Source organism: Pseudophryne corroboree, chromosome 8 (assembly GCF_028390025.1).
Source record: "Pseudophryne corroboree isolate aPseCor3 chromosome 8, aPseCor3.hap2, whole genome shotgun sequence".
NCBI classification, from domain to species: Eukaryota; Metazoa; Chordata; class Amphibia; order Anura; family Myobatrachidae; genus Pseudophryne; species Pseudophryne corroboree.
Genome location: NC_086451.1, coordinates 333,395,657 through 333,414,131, shown reverse-complemented (window position 1 = coordinate 333,414,131; position 18,475 = coordinate 333,395,657). Strand labels below are relative to the sequence as shown.

The following is an 18,475-nucleotide window of genomic DNA, read 5'->3' as shown; positions in this document are numbered from 1 at the left end:
GATAGTCTTTGAGTTTATATTTGTCCTAATATTGCTGATGTATAAAGGAATTCCCCAGTATAGTTGTTATGAACTCTATACAAAAGCATTGAAAATTGATAGAATAAGCTTTGTCTTTGTGCATCAATTGTTTTCCAGCTTTGCCTATCACCTGTACCATTAATAACGGGGGATGTCAACAAATGTGCAAGGAAGAGTCAAGTAAAAAAGTTGTTTGTTCCTGTGCGTCTGGATACAGGTTAGGAGAAGATGGAAAAACGTGCAAGGAGATAGGTAATTAATACAGTTTTATGCACCATTATTTCGTACTATAATGAAGTCATATTTTGTACATGTGGTTGACCCAGATTTGGTATAACAAAGACTGGATACTACAGTGATGTCACCCAAGGATTAAAGATTTACTGAATACTGAATGTCCATTCTGCAATACTGAATTTTGTAACTCATTGGAGCAGATTCAATGACAGTAGCTGGAAACACACAAGGTAATACTATGTGCAAGGGCGTAACTACCATAGGTGCGGGGAGTGCAGCTGCTATGGGGCAAGAGCTGAAAGAGGCACATGTGTTATATACATTTTTGCCATTGGGTAATACATAGCGGCTCTTACAAACTTTTACTTTACTTTACTTTACACTATATCTAGTTAAGCCCCTGAACCTGCTTATTGTAGTAATAATAATGTTACATAATATGAACTGAATACAAAAAAAGAGAAACCCAGTGGCGCAAAAGTGAATTACAAACAACGATAAACAAACGTCTTTCCTGTATAATGTCCTCAATGAATTTCTTCAACCTTTGTAGTTTTCTATTTTGAAGATCCACTCCGGTAGGAATTATACCTCGGACAGAAAAGTAATATCCTTAGTGCAACACTATTTTTACATAAAAGAATGGCACTCCTTAGAAACGTATACTGTTGCACTCACATTTAATCAATATTATAAATGCTCATCATCCTCCACAATTGAATGGTACTCCTTTACACTTCCTTCATCCAATATGTGACTCAAAAGGCAAAGGGAGAAAGGGATTTAGTGCAACACCGTTTTTTTAAAAAACAATCTGATTTATTCAAGGTTACACTCACAAGATTAAAAATCCACAAAAGCATATAATAAACTCCTCAGGGAAAGGTTGATTCTCACGGTAGATGAAATCCGAGCCAGCCAGTCCACATCGCCGAAGGGAAGCAGTTCTTTCACCGTCATAATGAATGGAAATGTCCAAAAACGTCCACCTGCTTAACGCGTATCGGACTATGAAAAGTCCTTCATCAGAAGATGCGGAGGATGATGAGCATTTATAATATTGATTAAATGCAACAGTATACGTTTCTAAGGAGTGCCATTCTTTTATGTAAAAATAGTGTTGCACTAAGGATATTACTTTTCTGTCCGAGGTATAATTCCTACCGGAGTGGATCTTCAAAATAGAAAACTACAAAGGTTGAAGAAATTCATTGAGGACATTATACAGGAAAGACATTTGTTTATCGTTGTTTGTAATTCACTTTTGCGCCACTGGGTTTCTCTCTTTTTGTATTCTATAAGCTGTATGGTTTTTTGGTGAGCCATTTGAGTCACTCGGGCTGCATTATAAGTGTATGTGCGCAATCATTTTCTGGTGATTTTCCTTCTATAATATGAACTGAGGCACTGTAATGTGGCACAATATGAACTAGGGGCACTATAGTGTGGCACAATACGAAGTGGGGGGACTGTGTCACAAGGCGGGATGTACTAAGCATTGCATTCATGATGCGGTACACCCCGCCACTTATGGCAGACATACTAATCACATATGCAGAGACATCACTGGTTGTGGTGACACCCTATGAGCTCCCCTGTGCCAGAGGTGAGGTCATTGAAAAAGGGGTGTGGCTTAATGCACCACTGGGGAGGGTTAGGGTTATGCTGCAGGGGTGGGGGCATTATTGCTAGGAGGCGTGATGGCAGGATTAGGGGGTATTGGGGGGGTAAGTATTCTTACCTAGCCCCTGTGGGCATTGTCTCCATCAGGATGCCGCGGTCGCTCTTTTGAATGCTGGGATATCACAGTTTCAAATTGTGCATTGTTCTGATGGAATGTCACAGCTAATTGAATCTGCCCCACTCTACCTTATTTGCCCTTCATTCAGTACAATTTTGAAGAACTTGCATTGCAGTATTCTCCTTTAATCACATCTAGCCACCAACAAACATACAGTTTAATGTGGTGAGTGATAAAATACTTATTCAGGAGATGTTAAGGGATTCTGAGCAAGTAATACCAATGTAACGGTGTGCATTGGAGGCCTTTTATTCCTTTGGTATGATTAATCTCAGGAAAAATCGCATAAAGTTGTATTATTTGTAAACAATCCTAATTAACTACAGAGACTAAAAGTTTAATTTGTCCCTTAGCCATGGATATCTTGTTACATTAAGATAAATATATGTCATGGTCCAAAGCTGCTTTAGTGACATGCCATTGGCTTATTGGTCTGTAGCGTCAGCCACTAGAGGAATTCTGGAGGCACCTGCTTCACCAGCCTTGACTGTCCTTGTGATATGAGTATTGTAGACACATGAGAGAAGCACCATTACAAATGTTTGTACAGGGCTAATACTACTGCCATTCACCTGTTTGCCTGTATTTCTTTGCACAGTACAATATCCATGTGGGAGGGTCAGTGCCCCAGAAGCTTTACCCAAAGATGTCACACGTTCATTGATGGACCCTGAAGACCTTATTCCAACCACCGTAGAGTACCACAATTCCACTGAACTTATACCATCGGAAACAACTCAAGATGATATTGTTCCTGTAACTGTTGATCCAAATGTCAGGATTGTTGGTGGAACCGACAGTCTAAAGGGTGAATTCCCATGGCAGGTATAGTAATACGTGATTTATCTCATTAAGATAATTTTTCAGTTTTCACATCCGTTGCTTATCTTTTCTTGGTGAACCATAATTCCCAGTGCATTCTGTCTCTTAAGGATGGAGTGAAAAGTGTCATTTGAATATTAGCATTATTCCAGTTAGATAAGCACTAGGGTACATAGTTATCAATCACTTCATTGATGACAGGTTAAAGTGAACGGTAAAATGCTTCACCCCGTCACATGGTAGTGATTAAACTGTCAAGACGCTGCATGTGGTAGCTTTCAAAGTGCTCATGAAACACCATCCTATGAGAGACAGCTATTACATGGCACGGGCTGAGTTATACTAAAGGATAACTGCTAAAGAGCTTTTGTTTTTAACATTAGAGACCCTATGACTTCACTTCAAACCTGTCACATTGATATTCTGTTTTATTTTAAATAGAACTTGCTAATATGTTGGAGAATGACATGTTATGTATTATACAGTGTCTTGATTTTGATTCCCTGTCAGCATATTGGGACACACACTGAATTTTTTTGATGTGGGCTGTATCAAAAGAAATCATGTGTAAGGAGGAGACTATGGGGGTCATTCTGACCCGTTCGCTCGCTGCGTTTTAACGCAGCAGAGCGAATGGGTCACTACTGCGCATGCACTGGCGCCGTAGTGCGCCGGCGCATGCCAGACGGCCGAAGGCTGTAGCAGGGATATGATCGCCTCTGCCTGATTGACAGGCAGAGGTGATCGTTGGGCGGGAGGAGTTGGAATGGCAGCGTTTGGTCGCCGTTTCGTGGGTTTGGTTCGTGGCCGGACCGAACGGGGGGTGGGCCGCAGCGGCTACGTGATGTCACACGCAGCCGCTGCGGGCCGGGGAGCGATGAGTAGCTTCCGGCCAGCACGCTAAAGCTGCGCTGGCCGGGAGCTACTCTTGAAGTGCAAAGGCATTGAAATACCACAGTCTGCAAACACTGGCTAAGACACAGATGTAAGAAATAATGGGGCAAATGTATTTTCTGCTGCGGGGTACACTGGGCTCCACAAGGATTGGACAATGGGGTGTAGAGTAGGATCTTGCTCCGAGGCACCAACAGGCTCAAAGCTTTGACTGTTCACAGAATGCACAGCGCCGCCTCCTATATCACCCCGCCTCCCAGCACAGGAGCTCAGTTTTGTAAGTTGGTGCTGCAGTAAGCAGGCACTTAACAGAGGGGCTGCTCCAAGCAGCCCTAAGAAAAGCTTTTTATGAGGTAAAAAGTGAAGACTACAAGGGCAGCAGCGGTGGTAAATGTCAGGAGACATTCACTGCTGCAGCTCCAGCTCTCCCCAGCGGCGCTCTACACTCCCGAGCCCTGGTTGCCGGGTACCTACAGCGGAGGCTCTGGTTTTCTTCATGTTAGACACACACGGCTGGGGCTCTCCAGGATCGCGTGGCCGCGCTTTGGGAGTTGGTAAGTGGGTCCCGCTTGCGGGACCCGGTCTTTATCGTGATCCGGCGCGGTCAGTGGGAGGCGGGCCGCACACGGTGGCGGTGGACACTGTGGCAGTACAGGCGATCCCATTAGATCACCAGGGCATGGGCGCAGGTCAGGTTTTCTCTCTAAAACAATTCTTATATCGCCCACAGTACCCGGTGGTTTTGCCAGCAGAGGGGATAAGGCTTAGACCTGAAGCCCCTCCCCCAGCCCTAGGGCGCCATTTCCTGGACGTGTTCCCGCCCTGGAGCTGCATATCTGTCTTTTCCTCACTCCCTGTCAGTGTCTGAGCCGCCATTACTCCTCAGCTCACTGTTCCTGGGACTGCTTGGGCAAATCCTCCTATGTAAAGCCGCCTGGTTGTCAGCGCTGTGCCTTTACATGACACTTAAGTATTCTACCTGCCTTTTTAGACAGTGATAGTTAAGAAAGAGTGCATTTAGTCAGGGTTTTATAGTACAATTACCCTGTGATATACATCCAGTTCTTACTGTGTACTGTTATATCTATTGTTATATAGCTGTGTAAGCTAGTCCAGTGCAGTATTATTGTCAGTAATAACCTCTGCATTGTACAAACTGTGACTTTCTGTGTGTGCATTTGATAGCTGAGTGGTGTCCATTTCGTGTCCTTCACTCAACCTGCTATCCCTATATTCCATAACCTGAGGGGGCTTGGTGCGTCAGGTGTTATCTAATATAGGATTTTCACAAAGATATACTGCATTACGCATTTTTCTCTGTGATTTAGTCACCATATCTCTCCTTTATCTCTGCTAGTGCTGACTACACTGCGCAGGGGTTTGGGTTTAGAGGTATAGTGCTGCTGATAATTGTACTGTGTTACCTGATACTGCAAGTTATATCATGTCTGCTTCTGAGGGTGACGGTTCTGGGGCTGAACACACTGCTGGTGTTGCTGAAGCCGCAGATAACTATGAGGAGAATATAGCAGCTTTGGGCTCTGGTTCTGGGGGCTCCTTGTCCCCCAGTGGGACGGTGGCAACGGTGGCAAATAATGACCCGCTGTGGACCGATTTTTCCACGCTTCTGCATACGCTAGTTCATAAACTGACACCCCCTATGGGACCCCCAATGCCGGTACAACCGTATGTGGTCCCTGCAGCTAACCCACCGTGGGCGGATGATTTATCTGCTCAATTAAAGAAGTTGAACCAGTCCTTGACTACTAAAAAGTCTGACCAACGCTCGCCTAAATCCAAGAGGTCCTCTAAGCGAGCGCTTATCTCCTCACAATCTACTGCTGTCACTGACACCTCGTCTGATGAAGACGGCACATATACTGACCCCTCAGGTTCTGACTCAGATACGGCTGATGGGGAGGGTAGTTCACATGTGGATGTTCCTGATCTTCTGGAGGCTATTAAATTAATTCTGCAGATTACAGATGATCCCGAGCCATCCGTCCCTCCTAAGAAACCAGATAGGTTCAAGCGTCAGAAGGTGGTTAAACAAGTTTTACCTCACTCTGACCACCTAGTGGATATACGTCAGGAACCCTGGGAAAACCCGGGTACGAAGTTTGTGCCTCAAAAGAAGATGCTGGCTTGCGCCAGAGTAGTCTAAAAATTGGGAAACGCCTCCTCCAGTGGACTCACATGTGTCTAGGATGGTGGTTTCCTCAGCTCTACCTGTCACTACCATCACGTCTCTAAAAGAGCCTACGGATAAACGTGTGGAGGGTTGTCTGCACAAAGGCTCACTATCGCAGCTACATGGGCTGCAGAGGCTATTGAAGCATGGGCCTTGGAGTTAGAAGCTGAAATCTCTTCTGACCATGCTAGACAATGCTTGTCATATATTGTCACAGCTTCTCGATATATTAAAGAGGCAGCTTCTGATGCCAGTATCCTAGCAGCCAAGGCCTCTACTATGTCAGTCCTGGCTCGCCGGATATTGTGGCTGAAATCCTGGTCTGTGGATCTGGACTTAGAAAAACCCTGGAGGTACTCCCTTTCAAGGGAGATATTCTGTTTGGGGAGGACTTAAATAAGATAGTGGCTGACTTGGTTACTGCCAAAACTGCCTGTCTGCCTAATACCGCTCCTTCTGTGTTACATTGCAGTAAAAGACTACCTTTTGCAACCTGCACGCCCAGACGTTGGCCACCACAGGAAAAAAAATAATCCTGATTCATGCCCTCTACATTATTTGTCATTTTTCCTCCTTATAGTAATGCCCAGTAGACATTATGCCACACAAAACAATGCCCATTACACATGGGGGGTAATTCCAAGTTGATTGCAGCAGGGATTTTGTTAGCAGTTGTGCAAAACCATGGGGGTTATTCCGAGTTGTTTGCTCGTTGCCGATTTTCGCTATACTGCGATTAGTCACTTACTGCGCATGCGCAAGGTTCGCAGAGCGCATGCGCTTAGTTATTTTACACAAAAGTTAGGAATTTTACTCACGGCATAACGAGGATTTTTCATCGTTCTGGTGATCGTAGTGTGAATGACAGGAAGTGGGTGTTTCTGGGCGGAAACTGGCCGTTTTCTGGGAGTGTGCGAAAAAACGCTGGCGTTTCTGGGAAAAACGCGGGAGTGTCTGAAGAAACGGGGGAGTGTCTGGGCGAATGCTGGGTGTGTTTGAGACGTCAAACCAGGAACGAAACTGACTGAACTGATCGCAATGGCTGAGTAAGTCTGGAGCTACTCAGAAACTGCTAAGAAATTTCTATTCGCAATTCTGCTAATCTTTCGTTCGCAATTCTGCTAATTTAAGATACACTCCCAGAGAGCGGCGGCTTAGCGTGTGCAATGCTGCTAAAAGCAGCTAGCGAGCGAACAACTGGGAATGAGGGCCAATGTGCATTGCAGGGGAGGCAGATTTAACATGTGCAGAGAGAGTTAGATTTGGGTGTGGTGTGTTCAATCTGCAATCTAATTTACAGTGTAAAAATAAAGCAGCCAGTATTTACCGCTCCCGAAAAGGGGCGTGGCCTATGAAAAGGGGCGTGACTTCGCGGGAGGACCAGCGATCGCGAGCCACGCCCCTGATTTTGTCACTGAGGGGGGCATGCCCAGCACTCTGTGAGCCTCTGGCATGCCCCCTCTCCCTCTGTCTCCACAGCGTCTATTCACTGCTGCTCTGCTAAGCAGGGCAGCGAGAGACAGAGACTCCCAACTGCCCCCCCCCCACCCCACCGCGGGACACTGCGGCCCGCGGGTGGGACAGCGGGACAGTCCCCAAAAAACGGGACTGTCCCACGAAAATCGGGACAGTTGGGAGGTATGCAATGCCCCTGAGACATTATACCACATACCACAATGCCCGTGATATAGTATACCACACACCGTAATGCCTGTGACACATTATGACACACACTGCAAGGTCCGTGATACATTACTCCACACACCGCAATGTCTGTGATACATTATGCCACACACCGCAATGCCCATTACACATTAAGCCCTACAGTAAGGCTTCTAATTTCTTTTAAATTACCTGCTCGTTGCCAGGGGTTTCATGCTCTTGGTTCCATGCATGGTGCCAGGGGTTTTCATGCTCATGGTGTCATGCTCGTTGCCAGGGGATTCATGCACTAAGTGTTATGCTTGTTGCCAGGGGTATCATGTGCTGGGTGTCAAGCTCGTTGCCAGGGGGTAATATTTGTTGCCAGTGGTTCCATACACAGGGGGTAATGCTTGTTGCTAGGGATGTGCTCCCAGTGCCAGATGTTCTCCCACAGTGCCAGATAAAAATATACCCCCATAGTGCCAGAAACACATATGCCCCCAGTGACACATATGCCCTCACAGTACCAGATACACATATGCCCCCAGTGCCAAATATGCCTCCACAGTGCCAGATACACATATACCCCCAGTGCCCCATATGCCCCCCCCCCCCGAGCCAGCTATACATATGCCCCCAGTTCCAAATCTGCCCCCCCCCCCCAGTGCCAGGTACCACCCCTCCCTCCCCCGCTGCTGTGCGGGAAGGAGGGTACAATCTGTGAGTCCGGGAAGGAGCCGGAGGGCACAGCGTGCGCCTCTACTCTGTCTGTCCTGTGTCTCCAGCGGCGTGTCTGTCAAATTAAGTGTCGGTACGTGGGCCAATCAGAGCTCGTGGACCGGCAGCTGCGGCTCCTGATTGGCTGCCAGTCCGCGAGCTCTGATTGGCTCATGAACTAGCACTTCATTTGACAGACACGCCGCCGCCGCTGGAGACCCAGAAGGGACACAGGAGAGGCGCGCGCTGTGCACTCCGGCTCCTTCCCAAACTCACAGCAGCAATCAGTAGCTGCGCCCCAGCAGCCCTGCGTCTCCACAGTGGCTGCGGGGGTGGGAGTTACGCCACTGCACACATATGCCCCTCATCCTGTTCCACTTCCACACTAGTATCCTCAATTACTATTAAGTCCTCATCACCATCTTTACTTGTACTGATCCCCACATGTACAGATGGTGCAAAAATGGTGGAAGGAGGCAAAAGAGGCTTCTCTATGAATACAGTATGAGAAATGTCAGCCTCACACTTCACTAATGTGGACATCCTGAGTACGGCCTGCGTTGTCACAGAACTTGTATGTTATGGGTACACAGTGGGGTACAGCACAAAAGAAAAACTTTTCACTTTTTGTAGTTTCTTTACTTTTTAGTAAACTATGTTCCCAAATAACACTGTGGAGACACACCACTTATGTGACAGCAGTAGGGTACGGCCTGTGTTGTCACAGTACAGTACTTGTATGTTATGGATACACAGTGGGGTATGGATTGTGCCGTCACAGAACTTGTACAGTATGTTATGGATACAGCACAAAAACAACAACTTTTTTAACAATGTTTCTCTAACGTCCTAGAGGATGCTGGGACTCCGTAAGGACCATGGGGATAGACGGGCTCCGCAGGAGACATGGGCACTTTAAGAAAGACTTTGGATCTGGGTGTGCACTGGCTCCTCCCTCTATGCCCCTCCTCCAGACCTCAGTTTGATGCTGTGCCCAGAGGAGATGGGTGCACTTCAGGGAGCTCTCCTGAGCTTCCTGACAGAAAGTATATTTGTTAGGTTTTTTATTTTCAGGGAGCCTGCTGGCAACAGACTCCCTGCATCGAGGGACTGAGGGGAGAGAAGCAGACCTACTTCTGTGAGTTTCAAGGCTCTGCTTCTTAGGCTACTGGACACCATTAGCTCCAGAGGGAGTCAGAACACAGGTCTCACCCTGGAGTTCGTCCCGGAGCCGCGCCGCCGTCCTCCTCACAGAGCCGGAAGATAGAAGCCGGGTGAGTATGAGAAGAAAAGAAGACTTCAGAGGCGGCAGAAGACTTCATGATCTTCACTGAGGTAACGCACAGCAGTGCAGCTGTGCGCCATTGCTCCCACACACCTCACACACGGCAGTCACTGTAAGGGTGCAGGGCGCAGGGGGGGGCGCCCTGGGCAGCAATATAAACCTAATTTCTGGCAAAAGAGATATATATATAGCTAGGCACTGTATATATAAAGAGCCCCCGCCAGTTTTTATTATATTTAAGCGGGACAGAAGCCCGCAGCCGAGGGGGCGGGGCTTCTCCCTCAGCACTCACCAGTGCCATTTTCTCCACAGCATAGCTGAGAGGAAGCTTCCCGGATTCTCCCCTGCTTATCCACGGTGAAAGGGGGTTTCAGAGAAGAGGGGGGGGGGGGGGGGGCAAATAATAGTATTACAGAGCTACTGGGTAAACACATTGTGTGTTTTTCCTGGGGTATTAGCGCTGGGTGTGTGCTGGCATACTCTCTCTCTGTCTCTCCAAAGGGCCTTGTGGGGGAACTGTCTTCAGATAAGAGGATTCCCTGAGTGTGTGGTGTGTCGGTACGTGTGTGTCGACATGTCTGAGGTAAAAGGCTCTTCTAAGGAGGAGATGGAGCAAATGTGTGTGTGTGGTGTCTCCGTCGACAACGCCGACACCTGACTGAATATGTGGAATTAAGTGCTGAGATAAATTTATTGCACAAAAGATTAGAGAACAGACAGGGAATCTACCCATGTCTGTCCCTATTCGCAGGGACCTTCAGAGTCTCAAAACGCCCAATATCCAAAATAATAGACACTGCTATCGACACAGAGTCTGACTCCAGTGTCGACTACGATGATGCAAAGTTACAGCCAAAACTGGCAGAAGAGTATTCAATATATGATTACTGTAATAAAAGATGTTTTGCATTTCACTAATGACCCATCTGTCCCTGACACGAGGGTACACATGTTTAAGGGAAAGAAAGCTGAGATAACATTTCCCCCCTCTCATGAACCAAATGAATTGTGTGAAAAAGAGCGGGAATCTCCAGACAAGAAACTGCAGTTTCCCAAAAGAATTCTCATGGCGTATCCTTTCCCTGCTAGGGCCAGGATACGATGGGAATCCTTCCCTAAGGTGGACAAGGCGTTGACACGTTTACCCAAAAGGTAGCGCTGACATACCAAGATACAGCTACCCTCAGGGATCCTGCAGATAGCATGCAGAAAAGTACTTTGAAGTCCATTTACACACATTCTGGTACACTACTCAGACCGGCGATTGTGTCGGCAGGGGTTTATAGCGCTGTAGCAGCGTGGACAGATACCTTATCAGCGGAGATTGAAACCTTAGATAAGGATACCATGTTATTGACCCTAGGATATATAAAAGATGCTGTCTTATATATAAGACATGCTCAAAGAGACATTGGTCTACTGGGTTCTAGAGTCAACGCTAAGTCGATTTCTGCTAGACGTGTCCTGTGGAACATGCAATGGACAGGTGATGCCGACTAAAAGAGGCATATGGAGGTTTTACCTTACAAGGGTGAGGAATTGGGTGGAGAAGGGCTCTCGGACCTCATCTCCACAGCTATAGCTGGTAAATCTGATCTTTTGCCTTATATTCCCCCACAGCCTAAGAAAGCACGACATTATCAAATGCAGTCCTTTCGGTCGCAGAAAAACAAGAAAGTACGAGGAGGAGCGTCCTTTCTTACCAGAGGTAAGGGCGCAGGGCACAGCTAGTTCCCAGGAACAGAAGTCCTCCCTGGCCTCTACTAAATCCACCGCATGACGCTGGGGCTCCGCTAAGGGAGTCCGCCCCAGTGGGAGCACGTCTTCAACTCTTCAGCCACATCTGAGTTCACTCACAGGTGGATCCCTGGGCAATAGAAATTGTTTCTCAGGGTTACAAGCTGGAATTCGAAGAGGTGCCTCCTCGCCGGTTTTTCCTTATCGGCCCTACCGGCTTCTCCCCCAGAAAGGGATATAATATTAAATACAATTCACACATTGTATCTCCAACAGGTGGTGCTCAAGGTTCCCCTCCTTCAACAAGGAAGGGGATATTACTCAACCTTGGCTGCAGTCCCGAAACCGTACGGTTCGGTCAGACCTATTTTAAAATTAAAATCTCTGAACCTATACTTGAAAAGGTTCAAATTCAAGGTGGCATCGCTCAGAGCGATCATCGCCAGCCTGGAAGGGAGGGATTTTATGGTGTATCTAGACATAAAGGCTGCATACCTTCATGTTCCCATTTATCCACCCCATCAGGCGTACCTGAGAATTACGGTACAGCATTGTCATTACCAATTTCAGGGTGATTGGTGGAAATTATGGTGCTCCTACGCAAGCAAGGAGTCACAATTATCCCATACTTGAACGATCTCCTAATAAGGGCGAGATCAAAAGTGCAGTTGTTGAACAGCGTGTCACTTTCACTGAAGGTGTTACAGAAACACGGCTGGATTCTCAATATCCCGAAGTCACAGTTGGTTCCTACAACTCGTCTGACCTTCTTGGGCATGATTCTGGATACAGACCAGAAAAGGGTTTTTCTTCCGATAGAAAAAGCTCAGGAACTCATGACTCTAGTCAAGAACCTGTTGAAGCCAAAACAAGTGTCAGTGCATCATTGCACTCGAGTCCTGGGAAAAATGGTGGCGACGTACGAAGACATTCCCTTTCGGCAGGTTCCATGCAAGGACTTTCCAATGGGACCTATTGGACAAATGGTCCGGGTCACATCTGCAAATGCATCAGCGGATCACACTGTCCCCAAGGGCCAGGGTGTCTCTCCTGTGGTGGCTGCAGAGTGCTCACCTTCTAGAGGGCCGCAGGTTCGGCATTCAGGATCGGATCCTGGTGACCACGGACGCGAGCCTCCGAGGTTGGGGAGCAGTCACACAGGGAAGAAATATCCAAGGCCTTTGGTCAAGTCAAGAGACTTGTCTTCACATCAACATCCTGGAACTAAGGGCCATATACAACGCCCTACGTCAAGCGGAGACCTTACTTCGCGACCGACCAGTTCTGATCCAGTCAGACAACGTCACCGCAGTAGCTCATGTAAACCGCCAGGGCGGCACAAGGAGCTGAGTGGCGATGGCGGAAGCCACCAGAATTCTTCGCTGGGTGGAGAATCATGTAAGCGCACTGTCAGCAGTGTTCATTCCGGGAGTGGACAACTGGGAAGCAGACTTCCTCAGCAGACACGACCTGCATCCGGGAGAGTGGGGACTTCATCAGGAAGTCTTCGCACAGATTGCAAGTTGGTGGGGACTGCCCCAAATAGACATGATGGCGTCCCGTCTCAACAAAAATCTACAAAGGTATTGCGCCAGGTCAAGAGATCCTCAGGTGGTAGTTGTGGACGCCCTAGTGACACCGTGGGTGTTCCAGTCGGTCTATGTATTCCCTCCTCTTCCTCTCATACCCAAGGTGTTGAGAATAATAAGAAAAAGAGGAGTGAGAACAATAATCATTGTTCCGGATTGGCCACGAAGGGCCTGGTATCCGGATCTGCAGGAAATGCTCACAGAAAATCCGTGGCCTCTTCCTCTAAGACAGGACCTGTTGCAACAGGGTCCCTGTCTGTTCCAAGACTTACCGCGGCTCCGTTTGACGGCATGGCGGTTGAACGCCGGATCCTAGCGGAAAAAGGTATTCCGGATGAGGTCATTCCTACGCTAATAATGGCTAGGAAGGACGTGACATCTAAACATTATCACCGAATATGGTGAAAATATGTTCTTGGTGTGAGGCCAGGAATGCTCCTACGGAAGAATTCCATCTAGGCCGTTTTCTTCACTTCCTACAAACTGGAGTGAATTTGGGCCTAACATTAGGCTCCATTAAAGTTCAGATTTCGGCCTTATCCATTTTCTTTCAAAAAGAATTGGCCTCTCTACCTGAAGTACAGACTTTTGTGAAGGGAGTACTGCATATTCAGCCTCCTTTTATACCTCCGGTGGTGCCTTGGGACCTTAACGTGGTGTTAAGTTTCCTTAAGTCACATTGGTTTGAACCACTTAGAACAGTGGAGTTGAAATATCTCACTTGGAAGGTGGTCATGTTGTTAGCCTTGGCTTCGGCTAGGCGAGTTTCGGAATTAACGGCTTTATCACATAAAAGCCCCTATCTGGTTTTCCATATGGATAGAGCGGAATTGCGGACCCGTCCTCAATTCCTACCTAAGGTGGTCTCATCCTTTCATATGAACCAAACTATTGTCGTGCCTGTGGCTACACGTGACTTGGAGGATTCCGAGTCCCTTGATGTGGTCAGGGCTTTGAAAATAGACGTGGCCAGAACGGCTAGGATCAGAAAAACAGAAGCACTGTTTGTCCTGTATGCAGCCAACAAGGTCGGCGGCCCTGCTTCAAAGCAAACTATTGCTCGCTGGATCTGTAACACGATTCAGCAGGCGCATTCTACGGCAGGATTGCCGTTACCAAAATCGGTTAAGGCCCATTCCACTAGGAAGGTGGGCTCTTCTTGGGCGGCTGCCCGAGGGGTCTCGGTACTACAGCTGTGCTGAGCTGCTACTTGGTCGGGGTCAAACACCTTTGCAAAGTTCTATAAGTTTGATACCCTGGCTGAGAAGGACCTCCTGTTTGCTCAATCGGTGCTGCAGAGTCATCCGCACTCTCCCGCCCGTTTGGGAGCTTTGGTATAATCCCCATGGTCCTTACGGAGTCCCAACATCCTTTAGGACGTTAGAGAAAATAAGATTTTAAACCTACTGGTAAATCTTTTTCTCGTAGTCCGTAGAGGATGCTGGTCGCCCGTCCCAAGTGCGGACTTCTTCTGCAAGACTTGTATATAGTTTTGCTTACATAAGGGTTATGTTATAGTTTTCATCGGTCTTGGACTGATGCTATGTTGTTTTCATACTGTTAACTGGTTAGTATATCACAAGTTATACGGTGTGATTGGTGTGGCTGGTATGAATCTTGCCCTTGGATTAACAAAAATCCTTTCCTCGTACTGTCCGTCTCCTCTGGGCACAGTTTCTCTAACTGAGGTCTGGAGGATTGGCATAGAGGGAGGAGCCAGTGCACACCCAGATCCAAAGTCTTTCTTAGAGTGCCCATGTCTCCTGCGGAGCCCGTCTATCCCCATGGTCCTTACGGAGTCCCAGCATCCTCTACAGACTACGAGAAAAAGATTTACCGGTAGGTTTAAAATCTTATTTTTACCCTTTAACTGTTTTCTACTTTTTACTTATTTTTTACCGTTCTTGAATTTTTTACATCTTTTTAACTTTTTTAAACTTTATACCTTTGTTTTAAACTTTTTTTTACTTTTCTTAACTTTTTTAACACTGGAGCAGATGGACACTGGACAGGTGCATCATTAGCACTGGAGCAGATGGACACTGAACAGGTGCATCGCTAGCACTGGAGCAGATGGACACTGGACAGGTGCGTCATCAGCACTGGAGCAGATGGGCACTAGACAGGTGCATCGGCAGTACTGGAGTGGATGGACACTGCTCATGTTCATCGGCAGCACTGGTGCACAAGGACACCGGACAGGTGCATCAGCAGCAATGGAGCAGATGGACACTGGACAGTTGTCAGCAGCACTGCAACGGATGGACTCTGAACAGATGCGTCGGCAGAACTGAAGAGGATAGACACTGGACAGTTGCGTTGCCAGCACTGGAGCAGATGGACACTGGACAGCCATTTAATGGGCACAGCACAGCCACATTAGGTGGATACACCACAGCCACTGGTATATGAAGTCTGGACACATCACAGCCACCGGTATGGATGAACACAGCACAGCCACTTGTCTGGACACAGCACAGCCACATGTATGGAGTCTGAACACAGTCTACACACAGCACAACCACTTGAACCAGCAGAGTACAGTGCAGAACACAGCAGCGTACCTGAGAACAGAGCAGTAGCGGATCTTGGTACGGGCACACAGGATCTTTGCCCGGGGCGCCACCTTCCGGAGGCAAGATCCGCTACTGGTGGTGCCTCTCCCAGTGCCGGTACTGCTGTGCGGTATGCGATGAAGTCATCGCGCACCGCACTGCATTGTGGGAGCGGCACTTAGACACTAGGGGTCATGATTGACCTCTAGTGTCTATGCGGTTCTATGGGAGAGACGTCATGACGTCTCTCCCATAGATCAGAGGAGCAGCGCCAGCGGCCAGAGACGGAGGGCAGCAGCGGTCGGGCATCAGGTGCGGGGTTGGTAAGTATTAATTTTTTTTTATTTTTTTTTAAAAAGCGGCACAAACGGGGGCAGTACTACTGGGGCCAGAAACGGGGTCAATACTACTGGGGCCAGAAATGGGGGCAATACTACTGGGGCCACAAACAGGGGCAATACTACTGGGGCCACAAATGGGGGCAATACTACTGGGGGCACAAACGGGGGCAATATTACTGAGGGCACATTGACCACACCCCTTTATGAAGCCACGCCCCTATTTTCACCCAGGGCGCCACAAGGGCTAGAACCGGCCCTGGAACAGAGGGGGTCATTCCGAGTTTTAGCAGCACTGCAAATGCTATGCCGCAGCCCACTGGGGAGTGTATTTTAGCTTAGCAGAAGTGCGAACGTATGTGCAGCCGAGCTCTGCAAAAACAGTTTGTGCAGTTTCTAAGTAGCTCTGAACCTACTCAGCGCTTGCGATCACTTCAGCCTATTCGTGTCCAGGTTTGATGTCATACATCCGCCCAGCAAACACCCAGCTATGCCTGCTTTTTTTCAGACATGCCTGTGTTTTTGCAAACACCCCCTGAAAACGGTCAGTTGACACCCAGTAACGCCCCCTTCCTGTCAATCTTCTTGCGGCCGCCAGTGCGAAGGAAAACTTTGCTAGAACCTGAGCACAACCACAAAGAGCTTTGTACCCGTGCGTCGCGTGTGCGCATTGCGGGGCATATGCATGAGCAGAAATGCTGTTTTTTCACCTGATCGCTGCGCAGCGAAAATCGGCAGCGAACGATCAACTCGGAATGACCCCCAGAGTGTAATGTCAGCAAGTCACTGCCACTGATCCCTTATATAGGATACAAAACCATTGAAAATCTGACACTGGGATGATGGTGTTTTCTTTCGATTTGGAATCCAAGTCTTGGGAAAACCCGAGCTGTGGCTTGGATTGATTCAGATTGCAGAAGTTCGGATGGTCTCGGATTCCAAAGAATCCAAACCGCTTATCTCTAATACACACATACTGTACAGTATATGTTTAATGAAAAACATGCATATGCAATGAGGATACATTTAAAAAAAGTGGAGTAAGTAAACCTGACCTAAATATTTTTTTAAATTATTTGTTCTTACCACATTATTTTAACGTGTGTCAGGCAAAAATTGATTAGAAGCTTAGGTATATTGATGATTTGCCAACAATGGTCGATGGTTTTGCCATTGATGGCGGCGATCCGGTGGTTTGTTGCGACTGAGTGCAGAAGCAAGGTTTTTTAACTGATGCAGAGTGCACAGAGCTTAGCCCATCCCCCGATACCTCATCAAGCCCAACCCCTTCCATGATTGGCCCACTGTGTAGCTAAAATATAGATGTTTATTGATGGGTTGATTATTACCACCGATTGTTTCATGCTATTGATGCTAAGCATCCAAGGGCATTGCTACCATAGGTGCAGGCAGTGCAGCTGCTATGGGGCCCAGAGCTGATAGGGGATCACTTTCCCTGTCACAGTCACATGTGATACAGGGGCCCTTACAAACTTTTGACTTGGGACCTACAATTTATCTAGTTATACCTCTGGACCTGCTCATTGTAATGTGGTATAAAATGAACTGGTGGGCATTATAATGTTACCTAATATGAACTGGGCACTGTAATGTGGCACAATATGACTTGGAGGTACTATAGTGTGGCGTAATATGAACGGGGGGGGGGAGCACTGTAACATGACATAATATGAACTGGGGACATTATGTCATAATGTGAATTGGGGGTACTGTGTGGCATATTGCGTACTGGGACAACCCTACAATGTGACATAATGTGAAATAGGGCACTTTTATGGTTCAAAAATAAACTAGGCATTACTATGGTTTATAAAAAAAAAACTAGGGCACTATTATGGAGCATAAAATTAATAATTGCTGCAGGGAGGTGTCTCTCTAGAATCATTGGGACAGGGGGTCCTTTAAAATGTTGCTATGGGGCCCACTAAGTTCTGGCTACGCCCCTGTAAGCACGGATAGCACCATGGGGGTCATTCCGACCCGTTCGCATGCAGCAGTTCTTTGCTGCAGTGTGAATGGGTTGGAACTGCGCATGCGTGGTGTACGCATTGCGCACGTGCGTCGTTGCGTCGCTGGGCAACGACATGCACAGCGAAAAAAGATGCAGCACCGATCGCATGAAGATTGACAGCGGAGAGGCGTGTCGGGGCGGATACTCACCGTTGGATGCCGCTTTCGGGGAGTGGTCGTCCAAACACAGGCGGATGTCTGACGTCAAAGCCGGGAGGAACGTCGCTGGATCCGTCGTACAGGGTAAGTAGCTCCAGCCTTACTCCTAGGTTGCTTAAAACTTTTTTTGCTTAGCAGGGCTGCACAAGCGAATGCAGCCCTGCTAAGCTAAAATACACTCCCCCATAAGCGGGGATTAGTTGAGCGCACCAGCAGCAAAAAGTTGCTGGCTGCGATCAACTCGGAATCCACCCCCACATACAGATGTGTCCACATTCACCTTTCCTTTATCCTGCCATGTATGGCACAGCTTGGAATGCCATAGACTGAGATTTTTTAATATACTACTTTTATACATATTCTATTACGGTAAACAAAAATTATAGAAAAACCTTTAACCGTACTAGGCATGGCATGCCAAATTGAGCAACATAGAAAACAGTATGTGGACACA

General features: G+C 47.5%; 1 protein-coding gene across 1 annotated transcript in view; it reads left to right on the top strand.

Annotated features, from left to right (window-relative positions):
* Positions 1 to 18,475, top strand: part of F9 (coagulation factor IX) — a 90,708-nt gene that overhangs the window by 39,410 nt on the left and 32,823 nt on the right. The window contains exons 5-6 of the mRNA XM_063937420.1: positions 139 to 273; positions 2,658 to 2,884. Of these exons, the coding sequence (XP_063793490.1) occupies positions 139 to 273; positions 2,658 to 2,884 (362 nt within the window). The remainder of the gene's footprint in view (positions 1 to 138; positions 274 to 2,657; positions 2,885 to 18,475) is intronic.